This window comes from Lynx canadensis, chromosome E3 (genome assembly GCF_007474595.2).
Source record: "Lynx canadensis isolate LIC74 chromosome E3, mLynCan4.pri.v2, whole genome shotgun sequence".
NCBI classification, from domain to species: Eukaryota; Metazoa; Chordata; class Mammalia; order Carnivora; family Felidae; genus Lynx; species Lynx canadensis.
Window position 1 is genome coordinate 4,314,003 of NC_044318.1, and position 25,121 is coordinate 4,339,123.

A 25,121-nucleotide genomic window follows, 5' to 3' on the forward strand; every position below is an offset into this window, starting at 1 on the left:
TACGTCGGGCAGTGAATATGTCAGACTTGGGAAGTCAAGGAGGGCATCATGCAGGAGGCAACTTTTAGCTCATGTGATGGTTAGTTTTAAGTGTCAACTTGACTGAGGGGCGCCTGGGTGGCTCAGTCGGTCAAGCATCCAGGTTCGGCTCAGGTCATGATCTCACAGTTGGTGAGTTTGAGCCCCACGTTGGTCTCTGTGCCGACAGCTCAGACCCTGGGGCCTGCTTCAGATTCTGTGTCTCCCTCTCTCTCTGGCCCTCCCCCGCTCATGTGCTGTCTCTCTCAAAAATGAAAACAAACATTAAAAAAATTTTTTTTAAGTGTCGACCTGACTGGGCCAAGGGATGGCCAGATTGCTGGTAAAACATAATTTCTGGGTGCATCTGTGAGAATGTCTCTGGAAGAGATTAGCATTGATTCAGTAGACTGAGTAAAGAGGATCTCCCTCCCCAGTACTAAGTGGGCATCACCCCATCTGCTGAGGACTCTAGAAGAGCTAAAGGGCAGAAGAAGAATGGATTTCCTCTCCCTGCGTGAGCTGAGAGGACAATCTTCTCCCCGCTGCTAGTCGGCCAGGGCAGGGCAGAGAGGCAGACAGGAGCGGGGAGCACAGAGCTTGGGGACGAGAGCTGAAGACGGGGAATTGGTAAGTGTTTACGAGACAGGGCCTGACCCTGTGCCAGGAAGGAGGGTCGGCAGTGACAGCAGAGCCTCATTTGGAATGGGGCAGGAGGGGCCGGTTGTCCAAGGCACGAGCTCCCGGGTCCTCAGGATCCCCGAGGGCCTTGGGTCTCACACGGTTATTTTATTTTATTTTATTTAAAAAAAATTTTTTTTATTTTTTCAACGTTTATTTATTTTTGGGACAGAGAGAGACAGAGCATGAACGGGGGAGGGGCAGAGAGAGAGGGAGACACAGAATCGGAAACAGGCTCCAGGCTCCGAGCCATCAGCCCAGAGCCCGACGCGGGGCTCGAACTCACGGACCGCGAGATCATGACCCGAGCCCAAGTCGGACGCTTAACCGACTGAGACACCCAGGCGCCCCTCACACGGTTATTTTTAAAAGAACCGTACTTTTATTTTGAGGATAGCTCAAAGAACTCATTTACAAAACGCCTTTTGTTTTCAAAGCACAGCTTTTCATTAAAAGCAACGTCCGCCTTTAATACACCCTCTCATACACAGTCCCGTGTTGGGGGCTGCCGGGTGCCCCGCCCCCGCCCCCACCCCCGCCCCCGCCCCCGTGCTCAGTAGTCATCTTCGTTGTCGTCAGAATCCTCGCGTGCCTGTCTGCACGCCTTGGAGGGCCCGGGGGCGACAGAGGGCCCTGGTGGGGTCGGGGCCAGGTTCACCCAGCAGGGCCCATGAGGCAGCACGTGGCTCTCGTTGAGTCTGCAAACTCGATAGTTCTCGTAGTGGACGTTGTGGGTGATGTCCTTCAGGTCTTGGAGGTGGGAGCTGGGAGATGGGAGGCAGTTGAGCCCAGGCTGGCCACAGCGTCCCCCGCCCCCCCGGGGTCCCTGCACCCTCACCGGATGAGCAGGTCTCTCAGCAGAGGAAACTCACAATGCTCCATGTTCTCCACTGCAAGACACGACCCAGACCGCTGGCCCTGTCCACCCGCCTTGCCCTGGATGAGCACCGAGTAAGCGCCCACTGTATGCTGTGTACCCCTGATATCCACCGCAACCTTTCCGCCCACATTTCTCACTGTCTTTTCTCACGTCCATTTATTCATTGCTGTGCCCCCCGCACCCGGTACAGAAGGCTGCTACCAATACTTGAGTCAATGAATCCACTAATGATTTATTATTGTCCGCTTAATAATTACTACAGTACAGTATGTGTATGATACCATATATATTATATTATTTTAGTGATTATGTGGATAAATGGGGGGCCCAGACCCTGGCTGCTCCTCCTTCACTTCCCATCCCCCCCATCCCCCAACCCCTACCCCCCACCCCCGCAGCGAGAGGCCTCCCTCCACCCCCTCAGGTAGCCTAGCCTCCTGCGCCGCCTTCTCCCACCTGTCATTGTCTCATCAGCTCTCTGGGGACAGGAGCCTTGTCTGTCCTGCTTTCAGTGTATCCCCTGAGGAAGCGCATAGAGTATGCCTGGCACATAGAAGGCCCACAACAAATTCTGGCAAATGCATAGGGTGTCCTCTGGGTGGTGGGCATCATGCAAAGCAGTGGCCTGCCCTGTCCAACCACCTTCCATGTACAGATGTGCAGTTCGTTGGTTGCACAGACGCAAATGGCCATGCATGAGGTTGATGCCCATTTTACTGTGAGGAAACTGAGGCCCAGAGAGTCAGGTAACTTGCCTGAGTCCTCCCCGCTGCAAGGAGGGACTTGATTTCCAGGTCTGTCTGCTTCCTGGTTGTGGGCTTGCCCACTGTGGGCCCTGTGATGAGTGTTGAGGGTGCCGGAGGCAGCAGGATGCGCCCGGATTTTCAGCCCACCCTCACCTGCGTTCTCTGCAGAGTCCCTGCACTGACCTTCAATGATGCCCCACTTGGTCTTCCGGCCCAGGACACACCTCCCGTTCACCAGGTGCTGTCGGTCGGCCCCGACTACAGCAAAGGGGATCCGGTCCTGCGGGAGGAGAGGAGACAAAAGGGTTGGCGCTGCCTAGGAGGTGGGTAGAGAAGTCACGGAGGTGGGGTGGGGGAGGCACACTGTCCTTTGCGGGGAGACAGTGGTAGAAGGAGCACAGAGATCTGAAGTCAAAAGACACAGGGCACCTGGCCAGCTCAGTTGCTGGAGCCTGCGACTCTTGATCTCAGGGTTGTGGGTTCGAGCCCCACGTTGGGTGTAGAGATTACTTAAAAATAAAATCTTTCAAAAAAAAAAAAGTCTGATCAATGCCTCAGTTTTCTCATCTGTAAAATGGGAGTCAGAAGAGTACATACACAGGGCTTTGTGAATGTTTGGGAAGGTTACTCAGAGCCACATTAATAATATAATCTTAGGGATGTCCCATCTCTTACCTGGGTAAGAGATGACCTGCAATCACCTTCATCGGTTATCAAGAGGGTTAAATGACATGACTTTGCATCCCAGGGGTTGGCAACCTATGGTACATGGGCCAGATCAGGCTCCTGCCTGTTTCCCCATATAAAGTCTGTTGGCATCCAGCCCCAGGCATTCATTGACTCACGTCTAGGTTGCTTTCGTGCTGCAACAGCAGAGTTGAGTAATTGCACTGAGACCAGTTGGCCCACAAGGCCTAACATACTTACCATCATGTGGCCCTTCACTAAAAAGTTTGCTGAGCCCTGCTGAAAATTCTGGTGGTTCACTTGCTCATGGCCGGAAGTGGAGACTCAAATTCCTGAACTCCAAACTGCTATTTAGGGGTTTGCTTTTATTTCCAGGAGTTCATTTGTGATGAGGAATAGTAATCGATGGTGGCAATCATAATTATCTGTTCTGCGCTTATCCTGCGCCAGCCTGGAGCAAACCCTCAATAAATGTTAGATGTCTGGACGATTTACTGAGATGTTGAGTCAGTATGTTCAGGTCTGTGTCAGTTGCGGCCACGCTGCTGCCTTCTCAGGCCCCAGGACAGAAAGAAACTGGTCAAGGTCAAGGCTCTTTGAACGTTTCACAGGAGATCCTGTTTATTGTGCCAGTGGGGAGGGGAAAGAGGGAATGGTGGAGACATTGGGTCCGAGATGGGAAACAGGGCCATGTCCGGTTGTGGTTTGTTTACCGCACGAAGGGAACTGGCCGTGAATCTGTGTGGGGCTGAAATCACATGCGGGCCATGTCTGTGAAGCCAGAGTTGTTTGCTTCTAATCCAGGCAACAGCACCGCTGTGCAGGTTAACACGGTCCCTGAGGGAGTGATCCAAGGCCTGAGGTCAATGCATGATGAATCTCAGCCCTCACCTGAGCCCTTTGCAGGATCCAGACAGACTGACATTGGACAAACCGCCAGGACGACAAGGTAGAGGCTTGGAGGTGGAATTCAGTTGATTAGGAGAAAAAGAAGAGGTTAGCTATTTCCCTCTTTCCTTCTCTTTTGAAACAGCTTTACTGAGATGTAATTCACGTACCATAAAATTCACCCTTTGAAAGGTGCAGCTCACAAAACTGTGCAGCCATCACCACAGTCTAACTCCAGGGCATTTTCGCTGCCCCGGAATGACACCCCACACCCATCAGCAGTCACTCCCCACTGCTCCTGACCCCCAGCTCCTGGCAACCACTAATCTACTTTCTGTCTCTATTCGATTTACCTATTCCGACGTTTCATATAATGGAATCATGTAATATTTGTCCTCTTGTGTCTGGCTTCTCACTGAGCTTCATGTTTTCTTTTCTTTTTTTTTTTTTTTTTTTTTGTTTATTTTTGAGAGAGAGGGAGGGGGAAGGAGAGAGAGAGAGAGAGAGAGAGAGAGAGAGACAGAGCGTGAGTAGGGAGGAACAGAGACAGGGGAAGACACAGAATTCAGAGCAGGCTCCAGGCTCCGAGCCGTCAGCACAGAGCCCAATGCAGGGCTCGAACTCACAAACCATAAGATCATGACCTGAGCCAAAGTCGGACGCTCAACCGACTGAGCCACCCAGGCGCTTCATGTTTTCAAGGTTCATCCGTGTTGCAGCAGGTGTCAGTGCTACATCCATCCGTTTTTATACCTGGAGGACACTCCATTGTGTAGACAGACCACGTGTATTTATTTACTCATTCATAAGTGAATAGACATTTGGCTTATTTCCACTCCTCGGCTATTACACGTATTTCTGCCATGAACATCTGTGTACACGTTTTTATGTGAACGTAGGTTTTCATTTCTCTTGGGAGTGGGCTTGCTGCTGGCTACCGTGGTAACTCAGCGTTTAACCTTTTGAGGAACTGCTAGACTATTTTCCAAAGTGGGAGCACCGTTTGACATTCCCGTCAGCAGCGTCTGCCTGCCAGTTCAACTTCTCCACATCCTCACCAACACTTGGGATTGTCTGTCATTTTGCAAACAGCCACCCTAGTGGGTATGAAGCGGTACCTCATGGTTTTGCTTTGCGTTTCCCTGATGACTGGTGATGTCGAACCAACATCTTTTCGTGGGCTCATCGGCCTCTCGTCCAAATTCTTTGAGGGAATGTCATTCAAAACCTTTGCCCGTTTCTAAATTTGTAAGGGTTCTTTATTATGTTCAGGATACAAGTCCCATATCAGATAAACCATTTGCAAGCCTTTTCTCCCTCCCATTTCTGTAGGTTGCTGGTGTTTGAGTTTATGTATGTATGGAGATTCATACCTGCCAGAAGTATGTGAACTTTCCCCAAGCTGTAGAGGGAGATGAATCTTTAGACAGAAAGAGCAGGTGGAAAGCAAATCGCCCGGCCGTGGTCACACCAGCCTGCCCCCCACCCCCACCCCGTGGCCTCCTACCCGAATCTTGCTGTTGAGGATCCTGTCATTGATATCCTCGTCAAAGCATTTCTGTGGATACACCTCGATGCAGTGAGTCCTCAGGTTGTGCTGGATCTGGGGACGCAGGTGACCTCATCTCATCCTGTGCACTTGGCCTCCTCCTTGCCCCCACCGGCCCCATCACCCCGGGCGCCCAGATCACCCTGCGCCTGAAGGCCTCGCGCTCCTCAAGGGTCAGGCTGTCGGCCCGGGCAATCACAGGCACCACGTTCACGGTCCGGCACAGCCGCTGTAGGAACTCAATGTCCAGAGGCCGCAGGCTGCTCAGGCAGGGCAGCAACAGCGGAGGCGGTGGCAGTGGATGAGTGAGGGGGTGCCGGCCTGCAGCCCAGGCCAGGGACTCCTCCTCCTCCTCTCTGCCCCAGGCCAGGGTCCCTCCCCCAGCTGGCTCAGCCCTTTACCAGTGCCCAGTAGGCGGCACGAAGTACACACAGCAGTGCACCCGCGTGTCGGGGATGTGGCGCTGGCGGGTGATGAGGATCTCCTCCTGCAGGTACCGCTCGTACTGTTCATTAATGTAGCCCAGGATGGGGTTCCAGCTGGGGTGGCAGACGGACCCGACCTCAGAGCCGCCCCTGGGAGCCCCACCCGCCTCCCCAGGTCCTCTGCGTGGTCTCCCCTTCGGAAGACCAATTGCCCCAGTTGGCCCAGGACACAGGACCTCCGTTCCTGGACGAGCTGAGACCTGTGGTTACCTGATCACCCTCCCCCGCTCCCCTGAATTATCAGAGAGACCCCTGCCGTTCTCAAGCTGAGGCCTTGGCTTCCTCGTTCATAAAATGGAGAGAATAAGAGCACCTACTTTGTTGGGGCGTGGTCTTAAAAGAGATGAATCGCCACAGCCGGGTTCCAACCACCATGGGCACTCACACCATTGCTGCAAGGATCTCCTGAGTCCTCTCCCTGGGTCCCTTCCCCTGCCAGGCTATTGTCAACCAAGCAGCCAAAAGGACTCCTCCACCCTTTTTTTTTTTAAGATCCTTTTAAAAACAGGAGTCAGAGTACATCCCTTTTCTGCTCAGCCTGACCACAGTGGCCACAGAAAAGCCTAAGTCCTTACACTGCCCTACCAGGCCCTACAGCATATCACTGTTTCTTCTGCCTGCCCTCCCCTCCTCGTTTCTCCCTACCATGCACACACCTCCAGCCACACCAGCTTTCCATGAACATACCATTCTGCCCACCGCAGGGCCTTGGCACATGCCACTATCCACTTTGAACACTCTTCCCCTGCATGTCCACAATGCTCATTTTCTCATATCCTGGAAATCCGCCCAAGTGTCACCTTATCCGGGAGGTCTTTCATGATCACTCTGCTTAAAGTTGCAATCCCTCTACAGCTCCCTATGCTTTCCCTTCTCAGAAATGTCCTCCTTGAATGATAGAGTTTAGGCCCACCTTATGTATAACTGATTTGTTGTGTTCATTGCTCAGCCCCCTTCCCACGACAATGTAAATTTCACGTAGGCAGAGATGTTCATCTGTTTTGTTCATTGCTGTATCCCCATGTCTAGAACAGGGCTGGCACAAAGCAAGTGCTCAATGAAGCATTGTATGCAGGGCTGGCTTCATACAAGCACAAACAGACCATTTCCACAGAGCTCCGTGCTTTGAAGGGCTTGCAGTTCATTCAATGTCCTGTGGTCAAGGTTTTACAATTCGTAATACTTTTTGAACAATGGGTCCCACATTTTCATGTCACTGGGTCCCACAAATTATGCATCCAGTCCTGATTGTGTGTGTGCATGTGTGTGTGTGTGTGTGTGTGTGTGACCAACTACTGTCGTGGGTTTTGTCACTGAGAGCCTAGAACATCTCTGCAAGGTGGGTGTCATCACCCTCAAGTTACAAAGAAGGAAACTGAGGCTCAGAGAGCTTCCATGACCAGTCCCAGGTCACCTAACTGGAAAGTGGTCTAACTCTGTGGTCCTGACTCTGTAGCGTGGGCTTCTAACTTCTGCTATATCATAACCTTGACTGAACACCTACTGTGTGCCAGGCAGGAAGCTCTGACCTTTATGTACTTGACTCCCTTCAATCTTGGAGGGCTGGTTGCATGCACCCATTATACAGATGAATAGACTGAGGCTCCGAGATGCCACAGTCAGGTGTTTCAGGGCTGGGATGTTTCCCAGGGGCCGGAGGGGCAGGGGCAGGGGCAACCAGGGTTCGGCCCCCACTGTCAAGGACCCACCATTTGTCATTGTTGATCTGGTCTCCAAAGCCAGGCGTGTCAGTCACTGTCAGCTTGAGCTTCACACCCTTCTCCTCGATGACTGTGCGTGGAGAGTGGAGTAGGAAGAGATTGGCCTGGGTGGGGTGGGGTGGGTGGGGTGGGGGTGGGGGACCACTCACCATGGGTCACTGACTTCAGCTGCAGCGTCTGGGGTGTGGGCATCGCCAGGCCCGGCAGGGTGCACTTCCACACCTTGGACTTGAAAAGGGTGTTCAACATTGTGGACTTGCCCAGCCCGCTCTGCCCTGGGGGTAACCAGATGACAGCAACAGAGGTGGACATTTTAGGCAGTGCTTCTCAGGCTGTTAAACAGTTTTAGAAAGTGAACTGTTTTCTAAGCATAACATAAATCCTGAAAAGCGGGTGCTATCGTCAGTGTCAATCTTTATCCCACCCATTTTTATTGAGGCAAAATTCATGCAGTAAAAAAATTAACCATTAGCCATTTAAAGTGAAGAATTCAGTGGCATGTAGTACATTCACAGTGTTGTGCACCCACCAATTCTGTGTAGCTCCTATTAGAAAGAAATCCACAGGCCGCAAATGGCAGAACTCAGGCCAAGTCTCCTAATATCTAACTTAACTGCAGTTCCAACCTCCCCCGGAAACGTAGCCTAAACTGGTCCGTCAGGGATTTTCTGGTCAGCACCAGTGAGTCATGTCACATGGGCCCTCACTGTCCCCCAAAGGAAGATGAAGTCATCCACCTAAGACCCTCTGCCTGTCCTCTAAGGGAAAGCAACCCTGCCTGGAATAATCCTTTCCTTTTGCTAATAACTTCCTTGCTCACATCCTCCTTTCTGTATAGAAACCTTGCATTCTGCACAACTCCTTGGAGCTCACTTCTTACCTGCTGACCAGGTGCTGCCTGATTCATGAATCATGTCACAATTAGATCTTCAAATGTACTTGGCTGAACGTTGTTTTTTTAACCGTCAAGAAACATGCTCATTGCCCCAAAAGAAACCTCACACTCATTAGCAACCCCTCCCCATTCTCCCTCCATCATCACCTCTGGCAACTGCTAATCCATTTTTTGTGTCTCTGTGGATTTGCCTACTCTGGACATTTCAAAGAAATGGAATCATGCATGAGGCACCTGGGTGGCTCAGTTGGTTAAGTGTCCGACTTTGGTTCAGGTCATGATCTTGCGGTGCGTGAGTTCGAGCCCCTTGTTGGGTTCTGTGCTGACAGCACGGAGCCTGGAGCCTGCTCCAGATTCTGTGTCTCTTTCTCTCTCTGCCCCTCCCCAGCTCATGCTCTCTCTCTCTCTCTCTCTCTCTCAAAAATGAATATGCATTAAAAAAATTTTTTTAAGAAATGGAATCACGCAATATTTGTCCTTTCATGTCTGGCTGCTTCCACTAAGCGTAATGTTTTCAAGGTTCATCCAAGTCCTACCAGGTGTCAATACTTCATTCTTTTTCATGGCTGAATAACGTGCCATTGCATGGAGAGATCACATTGTGTTTATCCATTCATCCTGATGGGCAGTGCAATGCATCTTACAAATTAAATGGCCCATGTATACAGAACCAGATCCAGAGATGGAGCATATAGTTCCCCACAAGCCCAATCATGCCCATCTCAGTAACTATTAACCCAACACTCCAGGGACAGCCACTCTCCGGGCTTCCATCAGCAGGGAGCAGCTCTGCCCACCCTTGATTTAGGGAAGCACACAGCATGTGGTCTCTCGTGTCTGGCTTCTTTGGCTTGACACTACTTGGTGAGATTGACCCAAACTGTCTGTGGTTGTAGATGGTCCATTTTCCCTGCTGTGGGAGCTTCTCAAACCCGGTGGACCACATCTGCAGAAGGGAACACCCTACATCACAATGCAGGGTGCACACGTATTTTTGTATTTAACAAAAATTGTCCGAAGGGTTGTGCTGTCCAATATGGGAGTCCCACTTGGCTCCTGCCATGGGTGATATGGAAAATCTGAATTGAGGTATGCCATCAATGGAAAATACAACCCAGATTTTCCAGACTTGGTGTGTGCCAAAAAGAACGCAAAAGTTCTTTTTTTTAAACTTTAAAAAAAAGTTTCTTTACCTTGAGAGAGAAAGAGAGCACACACAAGTGGGGGAGGGGCAGAGAGAAGGAGAGACAGAATCCTAAGCAGGCTCTGCGCCCTCAGCGCAGAACCCGATTTGGGACTCGAACTCGCAAACTGTAAGACCGTGACCTGAGCCAAGATCAAGAGTCAGACACTTAACCGACTGTGCCACCCAGATGCCCCAGGAATGCAAAAGTTCTCATGGACAATTTTTTTTGGGTGTGGATTACATGTCATTCAAGATAGTACATACTGAGTTAAGTAACATAAATGGTTAAAATTAATTTCTCCAGTTTCTCTTCCCTTTTTTTTTTTTTTAATTTTTTTTTTTAACGTTTATTTATTTTTGAGACAGAGAGAGACAGAGCATGAACGGGGGAGGGGCAGAGAGAGAGGGAGACACAGAATCGGAAGCAGGCTCCAGGCTCTGAGCCATCAGCCCAGAGCCCGACGCGGGGCTCGAACTCACGGACCGCGAGATCGTGACCTGAGCTGAAGTCGGACGCTCAACCGACTGAGCCACCCAGGCGCCCCTCTCTTCCCTTTTTTAAAGGTGGCTACTGGGAATTTTTACAATGACATCATGTGGCTCACATTATACTTCTATTGGACAGCACCGCCTTGGAACAATGCCCTTAATTGGTGTTGCCCACTCTGACATTTTATAGTCTGCTATTACCTAGTTTATTTTGTGAAAGGTGTAGTTTTGACCTACAGAATCAATTTTGCACCCATATAAATGCAATTCCAGAGAACCTCCTGAACGCCAGGACAGTGCTAAACCCAGTGAGGAAACTGAGGCAGAGAGGGGTCACACGTTGGCTCATGTTAAGGGCCCGGATCAGGATCTGGGTCTGGGTGTTCACCACTTTCTGCCATGGCCTCCCCTTTTATTGCTCTCTTTGGGTTTGGCTGGGGCTTCATGGATGATTTTTGTCTTTTAACGCCTCAGTGTTTCCAAATTTTAAACTATGACACCTGGTGAGGGACTATTAACAGACCCACTGTTGAGACTGAGGCTCAGAGAGGTGAAGTAACGCGCCCACGCCTACAAGTCTGCATCCTTTGGTCTGTCCTCCCGTGAGCCCCTGCCCCTCACTCACCCACCACCATGATGTTGAACTCAAACCCCATCTTCATGGCCTTGATCTTCAGTTGGTCCAGCACGGCCTCAATGCCCACATAACCAAGCATCTCGCAGGGTGGGGTCTTGGGGCTGGAGGGTCTTGACGAGCAGGGGGAGGGGGACTGCCTCAGCGGGTCCATGGGGTCAAGGGCACAGCAATGTCTGTCAACTGGGTGGGTGGGGAGAAGGGGGTTACTGGGGCTCTGGAGGGGGACCCTCTTGAGTTCTCATTTCTGGACCCTGGCTCCTGAGCTCTGCCACCTGGCACTCCCACACATTATACCCCTTGATCTACCCATCCCCCAAGGCCCCAGGGCCTGAGGGCTTTGGAGTGAAGTACGGGGAGGAGCTGCCTCTCAGAGGAGGCTGAATCCCTTCCCAGAGATACACCAGCCCAGTAATCTGTTCCTCCCCCACCCCAGTTTCCTCCCTACCCCCACCCCTGGCCCAGGCAGTATCCTTGCTCAGACACTCCCCCCAGAAGAATGTGGCCAGCCTAGAGAAGCCCAGGGTCTGGACCCATGGCGACAGAGAGAAGCAGCTTTGTGTAGCACCTGATGGCCTTGGGTCTCTGACAGAGCTTCAAGGAGCTTCCCTGTCCTAGCTGGTGTGTGTGGTGAGGGGGGAGGAGACAAGGTGACAGTTAACTGAAGAATCTGAACTCCATCCCCTTCCCCATGAATTCAGGGGGAGGGGCAAGGGGTGGGCCTCCTCTACAGCGGGGAGCTGAGGGCAGGGGCAGGTAAGCTCTTCCAGTGTCCTTTTGGAACACTTACCCTAAATCCTTACAATGACCCTGGCCTAGTGCTATAGACAGGAACCCAGGGCCTCTGGGCAGCTCCCTTGCCCAAGGTCACCTAACTGGGCCAAGTGGGCTTCAGCCAGTCCCTCTGACTTCCAAATTCGTGACTCTGCTAGCAAAAGCAAACCCATGACCCGCAGCCAGAAAGCAGAACGTCCATGTTTTCTTTGGTCTGTCCACCGCTGGGGCCACAGTGTTTTCAATGGCCAGATTGATTTAGGAAATATTTACCCCACACTTAGTCTGTGCATAACATTGTTCTGGGGCTGTAGGACGGCAGCTTGTTTCACGATCATCCCAGTGCTATCAAGCTAGTGCTGTTACTCCCTCCAGGTTACAGAGAGTCTGAACCAGTTGTGCAAAGTCACCTAGTAAGGAAGTGGCGGGTTGGGATCTGAGTCCACGTGCTTACCCTCTAATGCTTTTCTTGTTCACGGGAACATCTAGATTTCCAGTGTGTCTTAGAGATTGTAAGCCCTGGCAATTCTGATGGCTGATGAGCTGCCCTCTTTGGCTGGGCCATGAGTTCTCCAGTTTGCCACAGTCCTCACCCCTCCCCGATGTGTCCCTGACACGATGTTTCTTACACAAATCCATCTCACTCACTACTTTCTCACCTGTTTCCTGGCACATGAGGAGTCCTCTGTCTCATGATGCTGAGCATTTTCTCTGAAAGCCAGATAGTAAAGAGTTATTTTGAGCTTTGTGGGTCATAATATCTCTATTACACCTACTCTTCAGGCCTGCTGTTGTAGTGTGAGAGCAGCCACACACAGGTGAAGGGGGTGGCTGTGTGTAGGTAAAACTATTTACAAAAGCAGGAAGTGGTTTGCCAACCCTGCTTTGCTTGCTGAAACTCACCAAGTCTGCCCTAGTCCATTCACCTCAACTGTCCTGAGCCCCGACTAGCCTTCTGTCCCTCTCTGCCCGTGCCCTTGTGCTTCCCTACCTTCTACCTATCTCACGACAGAGCTTAAACTTCATCTTTGAGGCTTGAGGCTTTGGGTGGGGCTGGGCAAAGCCTGCCCTGGAACATGGTTCCTTTCCCAATAGAGAAATCTCTCAAGCTACAAGTCCACAGCTCTCAAGGGTTATGGGAGGCTGGCCTCCTCATCAAAGAGAATGGGCACGTTGTACATGGATGACCAAACAGTACTGGTGGCCTGTGGACTGAACTTGAGCGCGAGATTCTGCTTCCTAGGAAGACCATCCCACGTGAGTGACAGTAGGATTCTGAGCAACTGGGAGAGGAAAAAAAAAAAAAAAAAGAAAAGCGAGCCTCAGTGGGTAGCCACTAGGATCACAAGCGTCATGACCGTGCTTGCAGAAAGCAGTGGTCACTTGCATGGCGCTCTTGGCTGTGTTGATTGGGAAAAGCCCAGGGTGAAGTGATCTGAGCAGTGTGAGGACAGCAGATGAGTCCAAATGTGTACAAAGAACAGAAGACTGAAGGGAATCACACCCATAAGTTGGGTGAGTAATATATAGCCATTGAGTGCATGTTTCTAGAACACCTCATTGTGCTAAGGAAGTGTTTTATGGATCATTCCATTCAATCTAACCCAAGAATAAGGGGAATGATATTTATACACCCATTTTACAGAAGAAGAAACTGAGGCAGAGAAGGTCAAGGATTGTGCCCCAAGGCCACACACGGGTGGGTGTTAAGGGCTGGGAACAGGATCTGAGTCTGAGGGGGGTCTGACCCACCTGAAATATGCCTTGGCATGGCCTCCCCATCACTGCTCTGCTCCCGTCTTAGAACTCTACAGGTGGTTTCTGTTTTTTAGTAACGTGGTAATTTCTCAGATTTTAATAAGTGTTGGATGCTTAACCAACTAAGCCACCCAGGTGCTCTGGGTTTTGTCTTTTAACAAGTTGGAATTTCCCAGATTTTCCCTAATAGAGAGCAACTGCCCCCCCCCCCGCCCCGCCATCAGAAAGTCTTACTTTATTATTATTATTATTATTATTATTATTTTAAGTTTACTTATTTATTTAGAGAGCATGAGCAGGAGAGGGGTAGAGACAGAGAGGGAGAGAGACAGAATCTCAAGCAGGCTCTGCACTGTCAGTGCAGAGCCTGATGCAGGGCTCAAACTCATAAACTGTGAGATCATGACCTGAACTGAAACCAAGAGTTGGATGCTTAACTGATTGAGCCACCCAGGCACCCCTAGAAGGTCTTACTTTCATAATGAAAAACAAGTAACAAGGCACCCAGGGGTCTGGACAGGAAGGCTGAGGGTCAGTGGGGAGCAGAGGCGACAGAGGGCCTCTTGCCCACCCAGCCAGGCCAAGTGGTGGGGGGACAGGGGCCACAGTTGTGGACCCCCATCCTCTTTTTTTTTTTTTTTTTTAAATGAGGTAGAAAGGAGCTCCTGGGTGGCTCAGTTAGTTAAGCGTCCAACTCTTGATTTCGGTTCATGTCATGACCTCACAGTTTTGTCAGTGTGAGCCCCATGTTGGGCTCCTTGCTGACTGCAGAGCCTGATTGGGATTCTCTCTCTCTCTCTGCCCCACCCCTTCTTGCGTTCTGTCTCTCAAAATAAATAAACTTAAAAAAATTCTTAAAGTAATAAAATTGCAGTAAAGGGGCACCTGGCTGGCTCAGTCAGTAGAGCATGTGACTCTTGGTCTTGGGGTTGTGAGTCAAGCCCCACATTGGGCATAGAGCCTATTTAAAAAAAAAAAATATATATATATATATATATATACACAAAATTTAGGTAAAATTTGCATACAATTAATTTGCATAAAATTAACCATTATCCACTCTAAAGAGAACAGGTAAGTGGCAGATCACTATTTAGTACACCTACAATGTGGCTAAACCACCACCTCATCCTGTTCCAAGATATGTTCATCACCCCAAAGGAAATCCCATCACTACTAAGCAGTCACTCCTCTTCTTCCCCCCTCTCCCAGCCCCTGGCCGCCACTAACTACTTCCTGTCTCTATGGATTTGCCTGTTCTGGACATTTCACAGAAACAGACCTACACACCATGTGGTCTTTTGTGTCTGGTCTCCTTCATTGAGCGTCACGTTTTGGAGGTTCATCCGTGTTGTAGCGGGTGTCACTGCTTCCTTTTGTGCGGCTGGATGACATCCCACTGTATGGACAAATCACCTGGTGGTGGTCATCCATTCATCGGTTGACAGGCGCTGGGGCGGTTTCCACCTTTTGGCTCTTGTGATCGGTGCTGCTGTGAACACTTGTGTACAAGTCTTCGAGAACTTGTTTTCAATTTTCATGGGTCTATCTATACCTAGGAGCGGAATTGCTAGGCCATATGCAATCACCATGTGTAACTTTTTATTTTTTAATATTTATTTATTTATTTATTTAAATTTTTTTAAATTTTGGGGCGCCTGGGTGGCTCAGTTGGTTGGGCGACCGACTTCAGCTCAGGTCATGATCTCACAGTTCGTGAGTTTGAGCCCCGTGTTGGGCTCTGTGCTGACAGCTCAGAGCCTGGAGCCTGCTTCGGATTCTGTGTCTCCCCCTCTCTCTGCCCCTCCCATGCTCATGCTCTGCTTGTCTCTCAATAATAAATAAACGTTAAAAAAAATTTAAAAATTTTTTAATTTTATTTTTTTAACTTACATCCAAGCTAGTTAGCATATAGTGCAACAATGATTTCGAGAGTAGATTCCTTAATGCCCCTTAACTTTTCTTTTTTAATATTTATTTAGTTTTTAGAGAGAGAGAGAGAGCAAACTCACAATAGGGGGAGGGGCAGAGAGAGAGGGAGACAGAGAATCCCAAGGAGGCCCCACGCCGTCAGCACAGAGCCTGATGCGGGGCTCGAACTCATGAACCGTGAGATCGTGACCTGAGCCGAAATCAAGAGTCATATCCTCAACCGACTGAGCCACCCAGGCACAGCCCCCGCCCCCCCACCATGCGTGTTTGAGGAACTACCTCAAACTGCACCCTCCTCCTTTCCTTCTGCAGTAACACTCTAGTTGTTTCAAAACTCCCCTGCTCCTGCAACAGCCGTCTGAGATCTGGAATAGGACGGAGGGGTGGTAGGGTGGAAGAAGAGTACCCAGGACAGGAGACCCTAGAATGTGGTGGGGAAGGGCTCTGGGGTCTAAATGCCTGGGCCCCAGTTCTGGCTTCTCTGCTCACTCTGGGGATGGCTGGCAGAATCATGGCCCCCAGAGATGTTTCCATCCTAATCCCCGGACCCTTGAGAGAGTATGGTAACTTACTCAGCAAAAGGGACTTTGCAGATGTGACTAAGGATTCAGAGGGTGGGATTATCCTGTGGGCCAATGTAATCACAGGGGATTGTGTGGAAAGGTAGCAGAGAGGTCAGGCGGGTCAGGGCCAGAGGATATATGAGCATGGAGGCAGAGACTGGCATGACCAGTGGGCGTGGCCACCAGAAAGCCAGAAAAGGCAAGGAATGGACTATCCCCTCGAGCCTTCAGAAGAAACACAGCCCTGCCGACCTGTTATAGACTCTGATCTCCAGAACCCTAAGACAATAAATTTGTATGGTTTGAAGCCATGAAGTGCGTGGTCGTATGTCACAGCAGCGACAGAGAAGGAGCACCTTAGGTGTGCGACTTGAGCTGGTCGCTGAGCCGTATCTGTGAGTGGAAAGGACAGTGATGCCAGTTGAGGCTTGCCCTGAGGACAAATCAGGAAATGAATGGATGGTGTTAGGTGCGGAGCCTGACATCAGCTGACACGTTCTCCCCTGCTAGACCACAAGCACCACAAGAATTAAGAAATTGTGTCCACTTGGTTTACGGCCAACCTCAAGTGCTGAGCAGTGTCTGGCCCTTGGTGGGCCTGGACACGTCTGCGCTGAAAGAAGGGAGAGTGAGAGCTGCCTTTCTGGACAGGGTCGGGGCCCCAGGCCCCAAGTTCCAGGGGAAGAGGTCATTTGAGAGAGGATAATCATCTTTTTGTAACGACCACGCTGAGCATTAGAATAGAGGAGACAAGGACCACAAAGACTCCTAGTATGGTGCCAGGCCCATGCCATCTGCCCAGTGGAGGGGAAATGGAAACCACTTTTCCCTCCCTGTCCCTCACTCCTGTCTGTCTCTCTTCACTCAAGTCAACAGAGGCCCAGGCCATACTGTGTTCCAGGCTGCCTGTCTGGCCTGTTGAGAAAACAGTGAAAAATCCCCGAGTGAAGAGGCTTACAGGCCCGTGGCTACCTCCCTGGGTCCCGCAGCACCTGCTCCTGTTGGGAAGCTGTAAGCACACCTGTTAGGGCACAGGCCCCACCCCCCTGGAGCCTAGCCGCCCCTAGGAAGGGTGGGGCTGGTTGCCAAGGTGCCAAGGCCTCAGGTAGCAGCTATCTTGGGCTGCGGATCCGGAAGCAGGAAGTAGCCTGTGTTCTCAGGACCTGGCAACTGGCTGACTGGGGGAGCCTGGAGGCTGGTAGGAGTCTGGGCGCGGAGTTGCTGGGGGCGGGGGGTGGGGGGGGTGGGAGGGGACCAGGCAGGGGTTTGGGGGTGTTGGTGTGGGAGGGGGCAGGGGCAGGGGCAGGGGCGGGGCAGGGGCTGGGCTGTGAGAGGTCTGGCTGAGTTCTGAGGCAGCCCCTTGGGGGCTGGTGGTACCCAGAAGGCTGGAGCTGAGATGGCCTTGGCAGAAGACCTGGAGAAGGAGCTGGAGACCACGGCCCAGGAAGTGCTGGGGAAACTGAGGAGCCGTCAGCTGTTCCAGTCCAGGTGGGACACTGCTGCCTTCATCATCTTTCTCATCTTCCTTGGTGAGTGTGGCCGTGGCCTTGGCCTTTGCCCGCCCCCCAAGCCTCCTGACCCAGACGTGGCCAGGACCCTCTCTGGACACCTGTCACTGCCCGCCACCCCCCCCCCCCCCAGGCACTGTGTTGCTGCTGCTGCTGCTTGTTTGCATCCACTGCTGCTGCTATAGCTGCTGCAGCCGCCGCACCTCCAGATCCCAGAAGGTGAGCCCCGATCAGGTGAGCCCCACTTGCCTCCTGGGCCGGGCAGGTGCGAGGGGCAGCCTGGAAGTGCACTGGGGAGACGAGGGTGCTGGGCCTCCTGTGGACAGGGGGCAGGCAGGGGACACATGAGTCAAGCCCCGCTGATTCCTGTGCCTCTCTTGTAGGAACACCGCAGGGGTGTGGATAACTTGGCCCTGGAACCTTAACACACCGAGCCCCCCAGCCCCTCTGCCCGTGTGTCCTGCTGGGCAACAGGAACAATGCCTTGTTTGTCCAGAACCTGAGTCTGGAGTGTGTTCTGAGCCTCCGGTCAAGGGGTGGGCAGTGTGGGAACTCAGTGCTTTATCCAGATGCCCACCTGCTCCCTCACAGCTTTCAGCCTACACGACGGCCACCAGACCCTGAATCACCAGCAACTGCCCATGGGAGGGGAAGCTGGGGCCCAACTCAGGGGCCGGAACCCCCAGGCAGAACCCTTGTTCCCATCCCACTCAGCCCCGTGGCAGCCCGGAGGACCCCCTCAAAGGTGGTGTGGGGAGGCCAAGGGCTCAGTCACTGGGTACCCCACTCAGGTCCTGAGTATCAGGGATCCCCAGCCTGGTCCTCACTCAGACAGACAGACGCTCCAGGTAAAGTGGGGTGATCTTTATTTCCTAGAGGCCTTGTCAGGGATGCTGAGCAAACGCATTCTAGGACACCATAGCTCACGGTGGGTGGCTTCTGTCTGCTCTCCTAACTCACAGCTTAGGGTCGCCACCCACTCCTCACCCTCCATGGAGGGGGTGTGCATGGCTACCCTTCACCATCCAAGGTCAGCTCAGAAAGCAGAAAAAGGAGGCGGAAGGAGAGCCCTGGGGTTGGCCCCACCCAGAGTCCAAAGGTTTCTGCCTGCAGGGAGGGAGGATTTGGAATGTGGGCCACATCTCTGCTCCGCCTTTCCTGACCACCCCCCTCCGCAAAATGAAAAGCAAGCCTTCATCCCTTCTTTTCAGTGATTCCAGTGTTCATTTCCATCTGTGCAAATATGATGGGCAGGATGGGGTAAAGACGAAAATAAATATCCCATGCTGCCCGGCTCTGGCCAACACTCCGAGAGGGGATAGCTGAGAGGGACAAGGGCCATTTCCCAGGTGGACAGACTCTTGGGGGTTCTGTTCAGAAAGGCCTGTAGCTCCAGTAGCTGGAGAACACGGAGATCTGGAGAGGGAGAGAGGTGGGGGGACATGGTGAGTGCTGGTGCTAGGGAGCCTCCCTTGCTGTACCCTGTGACCCGAGTGAGATTTCAAGGTCATCCAAGGGCAATTTGTCAGGGAGAGGGTACTGTTGCTCAGCAACGTCGTGGCCCATCTGCTAAGGGTGTGTGTGGAGGGTACGATGGAGATTTGGGGGTGCTTTGGAGGTATGACCAGAGCCCTTGGGATCCCCCCAAGATGAAAAGGCTTAGCAGCCTGCCACCTGGCTGGCCCAATGTGTCTGAGAGGGAGGCCCACCCCGACCCCACAGTCCCCCGTGGCCCACCTTATCCTTGAGCTGCTGGCAGAGCTGCAGGGAGACTGTGAAGAAGACTAGGGCATCGTTGAGCCATGGGATCACACACTCCACCTTGTGCACATGGCTCACCTCCAGACGCTGGGAGCCCCACTCGCTGTGGGGAGAGGGGAGGGTCTCCCCTGGGTGGGGGGTGCTGACCAGCCTGGCCCCCCAGGCCCCAAGGTGCAAAGGGTTGGGGAGGGCAGGGTGCTCCCCGGCAGCATACTTACAACATGGCCCCAGGGCTGTGGAGCACAGCGCCTCCAGCTGGGCGGAAGTTCTAGGAAAGAAGGGGACCAGACCCGGTCAGGCCCTGGAGGCTGGTCAGGCCCTGGAGGCGGCCAGGCATGTGGGGGCGGGTGGGGTTCCCTCACCTTGGTGGAGTTGGGCTGCAGGGCGTGCAGCTGGTACACGGTGAGGCAGAGCTTGTTGAGGTTGATGTACACGTTGACTAGTAGGTCAGAGGGCAGGGCAGGGGCGAACATCCGCTGGGGACGAGCACCGGGCAAGCAGGTCGGATGAGGGTCGTGCGGGCGCAGGCCTCCCAGAACCACCTGGGCAACCCCATTCCCCAACCCAGGCACTGGGGCTTCTAGACTTTTCCGAGGTGTCCTGGGTGGCTTTCTGCACCAGGCTTGAGAAGCACTGATGCAGACTAGGAGCATTTGGGGGACGCAGGGTGGAAACCAAGGACCTTGTCCCAGAAAACTGCATAGACAGAGGACTCGGACAGCAGTTCGGGGTTTCCAGGGCCCCTTCACACCCGTGTCCCTCCCAGGGGCAAGCTGGGCTCCTCAGTGGGGATTCCCTCTCCTGGAGCAGGGGCTGGACTAAGGTACTGACCGTGAGGCCACTGGCAGCGATCTCAGGCAGAGTAAGGGTAGCAGGGGTGGTGAGCCGGTTGCGGGCTCTGGTCAGCTGCAGCATCACAGCGTCCATCAGCTGTGGGCAGGGGGCTGGTCAGAGCTGCGTCGAGGGCAGCCCCTGCCCTCCCACATCAGAGCGTGACAAAGTCATGGAAGCTCCCAGCTCCTGCCCTGGGTGCTCACGGTCTCAAGGCCTGAATCCCTGCTGTGTGGGGCTTGTTAAAGGTGCAGGTACTGGGGTTCCAGCTGAGGGTGGGGGTAGGAGGTCTTCAGTGGTGACCACCTATCCAGCAGGTTCTACTGCATGGGATCCTGGGTGCTGGTCCAGTGGGGAATGGAACATGGGAGATCCTGAGGGTCAGTCTCAGGGGCATGAGGGTTTTGTGGATGGGGGTACAGGCAATGAAGGAGCTTAGAAGAAGGGGCCTGAATCCAGCTTGGGTGCAAGGAGCCAGGGACGGTGATGGCACGGCTAGGTTCAGGTCTTAGCCTGGGGTACCAGCCCCATTTTCACAGTTGAGGAAAGAGAAGCTCCCAAGTGCTAAGGTCACATGGCTAGTGAACAGTGGAACCATCTGGAACTCATCCTTTTCCTTTGCCATGACTAAAACTCTTGCTTGGACTCCTCAGAGCCCCAACTTCCACTGCTTCCAGATATTGCCATGGGCATGGGGGTGACCTTGCTTCCAGGAAAGGCAAATCTGGGTGGAGGCATGGGGACTACACCCCCTGTCCCCAGGGTGGTCACAGTTCTGGGAGGGACCTCAGGCCATTAGTTTTAAGTTTTCATATGAGGACTCAGAGGTCCAAAAAAGGAAAGTGAATCACCTGAAGACACATAGCAAATCAGGGACAGAGTTTAAGCATGAGTTTGGGGCATATGAGCGCAGCTGGTCCCTGCAAACCATGCGGATTCCCTTTGCTAATTATAAGAGTTCCTCTAGTGCTAGTCACGTGACTACTAGCATCTACTAGTAGTAGCTGAGCACTTCCTGAGCATTTGCTAGAGGCTACTTTACCTGCATCATCACAACTGGTCGTCACTGCAGTGAGTCCCCCCTCTATAGGTGAGGCTATTGAGGCATAGAATGACTATGAAAGTAACCTGAGGTTGCACAGCTTACAGCGGAGGCCCTGGAATCAGAATCTCAATCTGAGTCTGGAACCTGGGATATGAATCATTTGACTGTAGCTGGATGGACATGTGTGCGTTGAGAGGTGATGGGTGGGCCATCAGCTGCGCCTGAGGATGTGGGGGCAGAATTCTCCAGGGGCCTGGTCAGGGCCAGGGGTAGGGAACCTAGTTCTCCTGTCCCTTCTGGCTGCTCACCTTGAGGACCTCTGCTCCCGTCCTGAACTGGTAGCTTTCATCCCGGTTGGCAAGGAGGTAAATGGCTTGGCTTACATGGTTCCTGGCATCCTGGATCTGAAAACAGTGCCCGTCGAGAGGTCAGCGGGCTGGGCCTCGAGAGGAAGAGATGCCAACTTCATCTCTCGGTGGGCAGTTCCTGCCCCAGTCATCACGATGAGGGGCCATTCTCCTTGGAGGGGTGGGGTGGGAACCGCCTGCCTGCCCTCTGCCCACCAGCTCCCAGCTCCGTGTCCTCTGAATGCCAGGTCCTGGCTGGGTGTTGGGCACATGGCAAGACTGTGGCAGGCCTGCTGTCACATAGCTCACCTTCTAAAGGAGGGCAGGTGATCGCAGAGTAAAGGCCTAAGATAAAAAGACTGACCTGCACAAGGAAAGAGGGTGACTCTGCAGGATGGGGGAGGGGGAGCCTCTTTTGATGGATGGAGGTCAAGGGAGGCCCCAGGGAAGTGATTCTTGAGGATCACCCAAATGACAAGAAAAGCAGAGAGCCGAGCATGGGCAAAGGCCCTGAGGTGGAGACCAGCTGGTGTCCAGTGACAGGGAAAGGGGCTTGGATCAATCCAATCACACAGGAGCTTGTAGGGAACATGGACTCTGTCTCCAGGAGCCATCAGAAGCCCCCTGGAGGCTCTGGGAAGGGGAGTTCCTGGCTCCAGAGGACCCCAGTGGTTCCTGCTGGGGCCCAGGGGCCTACAGACAGGTTTTCCACCTCCTTCAAGGCTAGGCTCTGGAGCCCCAGGCACTGCCTGCCCCAGCTCTGCTACTAGGAAACACCCTTCCAGGCTTGCTCCGGCTTCAAATCCCCATGGCCAGCCTGGAGCCCTCAGTGCCTCTCAGGCCTGCCCCTGCCTGCCCTTGTGGCCTGAGCCCCAGGAGGGGAAGGGCCCAACTACCTGCTGCAGCTTCCACTGCTTGTCTTCTCGGAAGGCGAAGTGCAGCAGCTGGTTGTTCCGGGGTATCTTCAGGTTCACATCCTGACGGGCAAGAGTGGATAAGCAGAAGGATGACACCGTCCTGCTTTTGGCCACCCTGAGCCCTTGAGCAGGGGGCCAGAAATGGGGTGTGTGGGGTGGTTCGGGCCCCCGTCATTCCACAGGGCAGAAGGTCTCCCAGCACAGTGGCCATTTGGAGTGTGAACAAGGAGGTCAGGAAACAGGAACTCGGGCCCGAGAGGAACCACAAAGAAATGAAAGGGAAAACAGAAAGGGGAAGGTGGCCTCAGCCAGGAGGAGCTGTGACTGTGGGCAAAAGGGAACACGGGTACAGGCCAATGGACTGAGCACCCACCCACTACTGGAGGAGAGGCACCTTCCCCCACATCTTGGTGCCTGGCACCAACGGAGCTCAGATGCTGGCCGATTTCACTTTGAATTGGGGCCAGCTTAATCCCGCTGCTGCCCACGCTTCACTGGGCCCAGACTCAGGGCTGGGCCGTGTGCAAACATCTCCCTTCGGCACCTCACACAGAAGCCACATGCCAATTCCATGAGGAGGCTGCTGGGGGGTGGGGGGAGTATTTGACAAGGGAGAAAACTGAGGCCCAGAGAGGTCAAGGATCCTGCCCAGGGTCACACAGCCAACTGGTGGCAGAGCCAGCAGAAGGCTCCCATACTCTTTCCCGCTGGATCCTCCAGCAACAGAGAAAGGGGAGAGGGGCTGGGGGACTCACCGCCTGGCTCAGCGCGTCCCCTTGCAGAGTCAGCACGCCTTTCACCTGGTCTGTGCTGCAACACGTGGGGGTCAGAGCAGTGCCTGTGGCTGCCCTCTCCCACCACCTGGCCCTCCCGGCAGCTTGCCCCTGGCTGTCCCAGGATGGCCCGCTGGGCCTTGGCTGTGCAGCCTCTCCTGGAGGGATCCCAGGTGTCCCCCTCACAAGCAGCTTCATCGCCCTCATTTCTGCTCAGCCCCTGCTCACCTACAACTGCCAAGGATGAAGTTCTCCTGCTTGGCAGGACCCTCCGTGCCGGTGCCAGAGCAGGGCAGAGTGAAGCGGAGAGAGGCCTCCTGGAAGGGCAGAGGGGATTAGGGTAAAGTTCATCCAATCCAGTTCAACGGTCTTTCCAGAAGCCCTATTTCCTAGGTTGGCCAGGGGAGGGTCAAGTGGGTTGGTCTCACCGGAGCACCTTATCCAAGCCTCCAGGGCACCTTCCCATTTCTCAGGCCTTTCCGCCCTCACCTGGGTTTCAGGTCCTACCAGAGTGGATGGATAGCTGTTCCTTCCACATTCCCCAGAAACCTACCTCAAGCCCAACTCCAGGATATAGAACAGAGAGATGGCCTCCTGGCTTGGTTAAGATGCTTGGGTTGGAGGGTATTATGCTAAGTGAAATTAGTCAGAGAAAGACAAATATCATATGACTTCACTCATATGAGGACTTTAAGAGACAAAACAGCTAAACATAAGGGAAGGAAAACAGAACTAATATAAAAACAGGGAGGGGGACAAAGCATAAGAGACTCATAAATATGGAGAACAAACAGAGGGTTACTGGAGGGGTTGTGGGAGGGGGGATGGGCTAAATGGGTAAGGGGCATTAAGGAATCTACTCCTGAAATTATTGTTGCACTATATGCTAACTTGGATGTAAATTTTAAAAAAAAGGGGAAAAAAAAAGACGCTTGGGTGTGGGGACAGAGTCAGAAAATGTTAGTAGTCATGACAACTCGCAATTTCTGCCCTACCAGGCAATGTGTGGACATTTCTGTGAGTTGACTTATTTCACAATAGCCCTGTGAGGCGGGTACTGCAATCTTTTTGCGAAAGGGAGCCCCCCAGATGTTGAGTATGATGCTGGAGACCTTGAGATAACAGCTTCAATGGAAGCCTTCCTTGACCCCGACTCCCTGCCCGGGAGCTCATTCCACGCCCAACGCACTGCGCTCACACAGCTGCCTGTGATTAAGTGGACAATCATGTGTTGGTACCCCGACTGGACTCCCAGTCCTCCGAGGCAGGGCCTGGTCTGCACACCGCGCATCGCGCCCACAGCAGGCGCTCGGGAGGCAGGGGCATCGGCCCGGGAAAGAGCCGCTGCTGGGCGGGCCCGCCAGGCGCCTTACCTTGAGGATGTCTTGCAGCTGCCTGAGGACGGCGTGCACCTCGTCGTGCAGCAGCCAGCGGAACTCCTCCTCCTGCGGGCACAGGCCGACCGTCAGCCTCCCGGGCCCACCGCCCCCGGCTCCACCCTGCCCTGGCCGCGCGCCTCACCAACACCGCTCGCTCCGCCGCCGTCGCTGCCATCGCGGTCGCCATCGCCGCCGCTCGCCGCCCAGCGACCGTCAGGCACCCGCCGTCAGCTCGAGGCTCGGTGCACCGGCCGTCAGTGCGCTAGCAGCACCCGGGCCCACCCCCGCTGCCGATTGGCGGCACGCGCGTCCGCCCCGCCCCCGGACCGCCTCTCCCGCCGCCGACCGGCCGAGCCGCGCTCCGAATCGAGGCTGGCGGCTGCGCGAACCAGCCTGCTCCGGCTCTCCCAGGCTGCCGCTGGCACCCACCGCGAGCGCTCTGCGCTCGGGCTCCGTGTCCACCGCCGCTCTGCCGCTGGAGCTCTTCGGCCGCTTGCCCCGCCCCTCCCCGGCCCTGATAGGGCGCCCTGCTCCGCTTGCGCACATTGATTGGCCAGAGGGATGGTTTGCTCTCGCCGCGCCCGGCGATTGGCCGGCGTGGCAGCCTGTTCCTGCTCGGCCTCGCCCTCCTCCCGCGGAGTTCGCGAGTTCCGTTGGTCCAGGAGGAACCAGCC

General features: G+C 53.6%; 3 protein-coding genes across 5 annotated transcripts; 1 reads left to right on the forward strand and 2 right to left on the reverse strand.

Moving 5' to 3' along the window:
• Positions 1-1,058: 1,058 nt before the first annotated feature.
• Positions 1,059-15,063, reverse strand: SEPTIN12 (septin 12). The gene is made up of 11 exons (XM_030300724.1): positions 14,682-15,063; positions 12,293-12,344; positions 10,851-11,042; positions 7,805-7,930; positions 7,644-7,725; positions 5,851-5,988; positions 5,592-5,709; positions 5,408-5,503; positions 2,509-2,605; positions 1,538-1,589; positions 1,059-1,463 (listed from the first exon to the last, which is right to left on the reverse strand). The coding sequence occupies exons 2-11, from the start codon at positions 12,306-12,308 to the stop codon at positions 1,253-1,255; spliced, it is 1,128 nt and encodes a 375-aa protein (XP_030156584.1). The 5' UTR covers positions 12,309-12,344; positions 14,682-15,063; the 3' UTR covers positions 1,059-1,252.
• Positions 15,064-17,023: 1,960 nt separating this feature from the next.
• On the forward strand, positions 17,024-18,598 carry SMIM22 (small integral membrane protein 22). 2 transcript variants are annotated; one of them, XM_030300727.1, is made up of 4 exons: positions 17,024-17,084; positions 17,268-17,415; positions 17,528-17,628; positions 17,778-18,598. In XM_030300727.1, exons 2-4 carry the CDS (start codon positions 17,283-17,285, stop codon positions 17,817-17,819), a joined length of 276 nt encoding a protein of 91 aa, XP_030156587.1. In that variant the 5' UTR covers positions 17,024-17,084; positions 17,268-17,282; the 3' UTR covers positions 17,820-18,598. The 2 variants fall into 2 exon arrangements, with proteins under 2 accessions (XP_030156587.1, XP_030156589.1); XM_030300729.1 differs by having other exon boundaries at positions 17,528-17,613.
• On the reverse strand, positions 18,244-25,008 carry ROGDI (rogdi atypical leucine zipper). 2 transcript variants are annotated; one of them, XM_030300725.1, is made up of 11 exons: positions 24,877-25,008; positions 24,442-24,513; positions 23,297-23,385; positions 23,051-23,105; positions 22,275-22,355; positions 21,340-21,435; positions 19,987-20,085; positions 19,518-19,631; positions 19,374-19,423; positions 19,132-19,258; positions 18,244-18,810 (listed from the first exon to the last, which is right to left on the reverse strand). In XM_030300725.1, exons 1-11 carry the CDS (start codon positions 24,991-24,993, stop codon positions 18,769-18,771), a joined length of 942 nt encoding a protein of 313 aa, XP_030156585.1. In that variant the 5' UTR covers positions 24,994-25,008; the 3' UTR covers positions 18,244-18,768. The 2 variants fall into 2 exon arrangements, with proteins under 2 accessions (XP_030156585.1, XP_030156586.1); XM_030300726.1 differs by lacking the exon at positions 24,877-25,008 and adding an exon at positions 24,590-24,810.
• Positions 25,009-25,121: the final 113 nt, after the last annotated feature.

Coding starts and splice junctions, on each gene's coding strand:
- SMIM22 (XM_030300727.1), top strand. CDS start 17,283: ATGGCCTTGGCAGAAGACCTGGAGAAGGAGCTGGAGACCACGGCCCAG. Junction 17,416..17,527: donor CATCTTTCTCATCTTCCTTG/GTGAGTGTGGCC, acceptor CCCCCCCCCCAG/GCACTGTGTTGCTGCTGCTG. Junction 17,629..17,777: donor AGAAGGTGAGCCCCGATCAG/GTGAGCCCCACT, acceptor CCTCTCTTGTAG/GAACACCGCAGGGGTGTGGA.
- SEPTIN12 (XM_030300724.1), bottom strand. Junction 5,504..5,591: donor GCGAGGCCTTCAGGCGCAGG/GTGATCTGGGCG, acceptor CTGCGTCCCCAG/ATCCAGCACAACCTGAGGAC. Junction 1,464..1,537: donor CTGAGAGACCTGCTCATCCG/GTGAGGGTGCAG, acceptor CCCATCTCCCAG/CTCCCACCTCCAAGACCTGA.
- ROGDI (XM_030300725.1), bottom strand. CDS start 24,993: ATGTGCGCAAGCGGAGCAGGGCGCCCTATCAGGGCCGGGGAGGGGCGG. Junction 21,436..22,274: donor AGCAGTGGAAGCTGCAGCAG/GTAGTTGGGCCC, acceptor CACTGTTTTCAG/ATCCAGGATGCCAGGAACCA. Junction 19,424..19,517: donor TGCAGCCCAACTCCACCAAG/GTGAGGGAACCC, acceptor CTTCTTTCCTAG/AACTTCCGCCCAGCTGGAGG.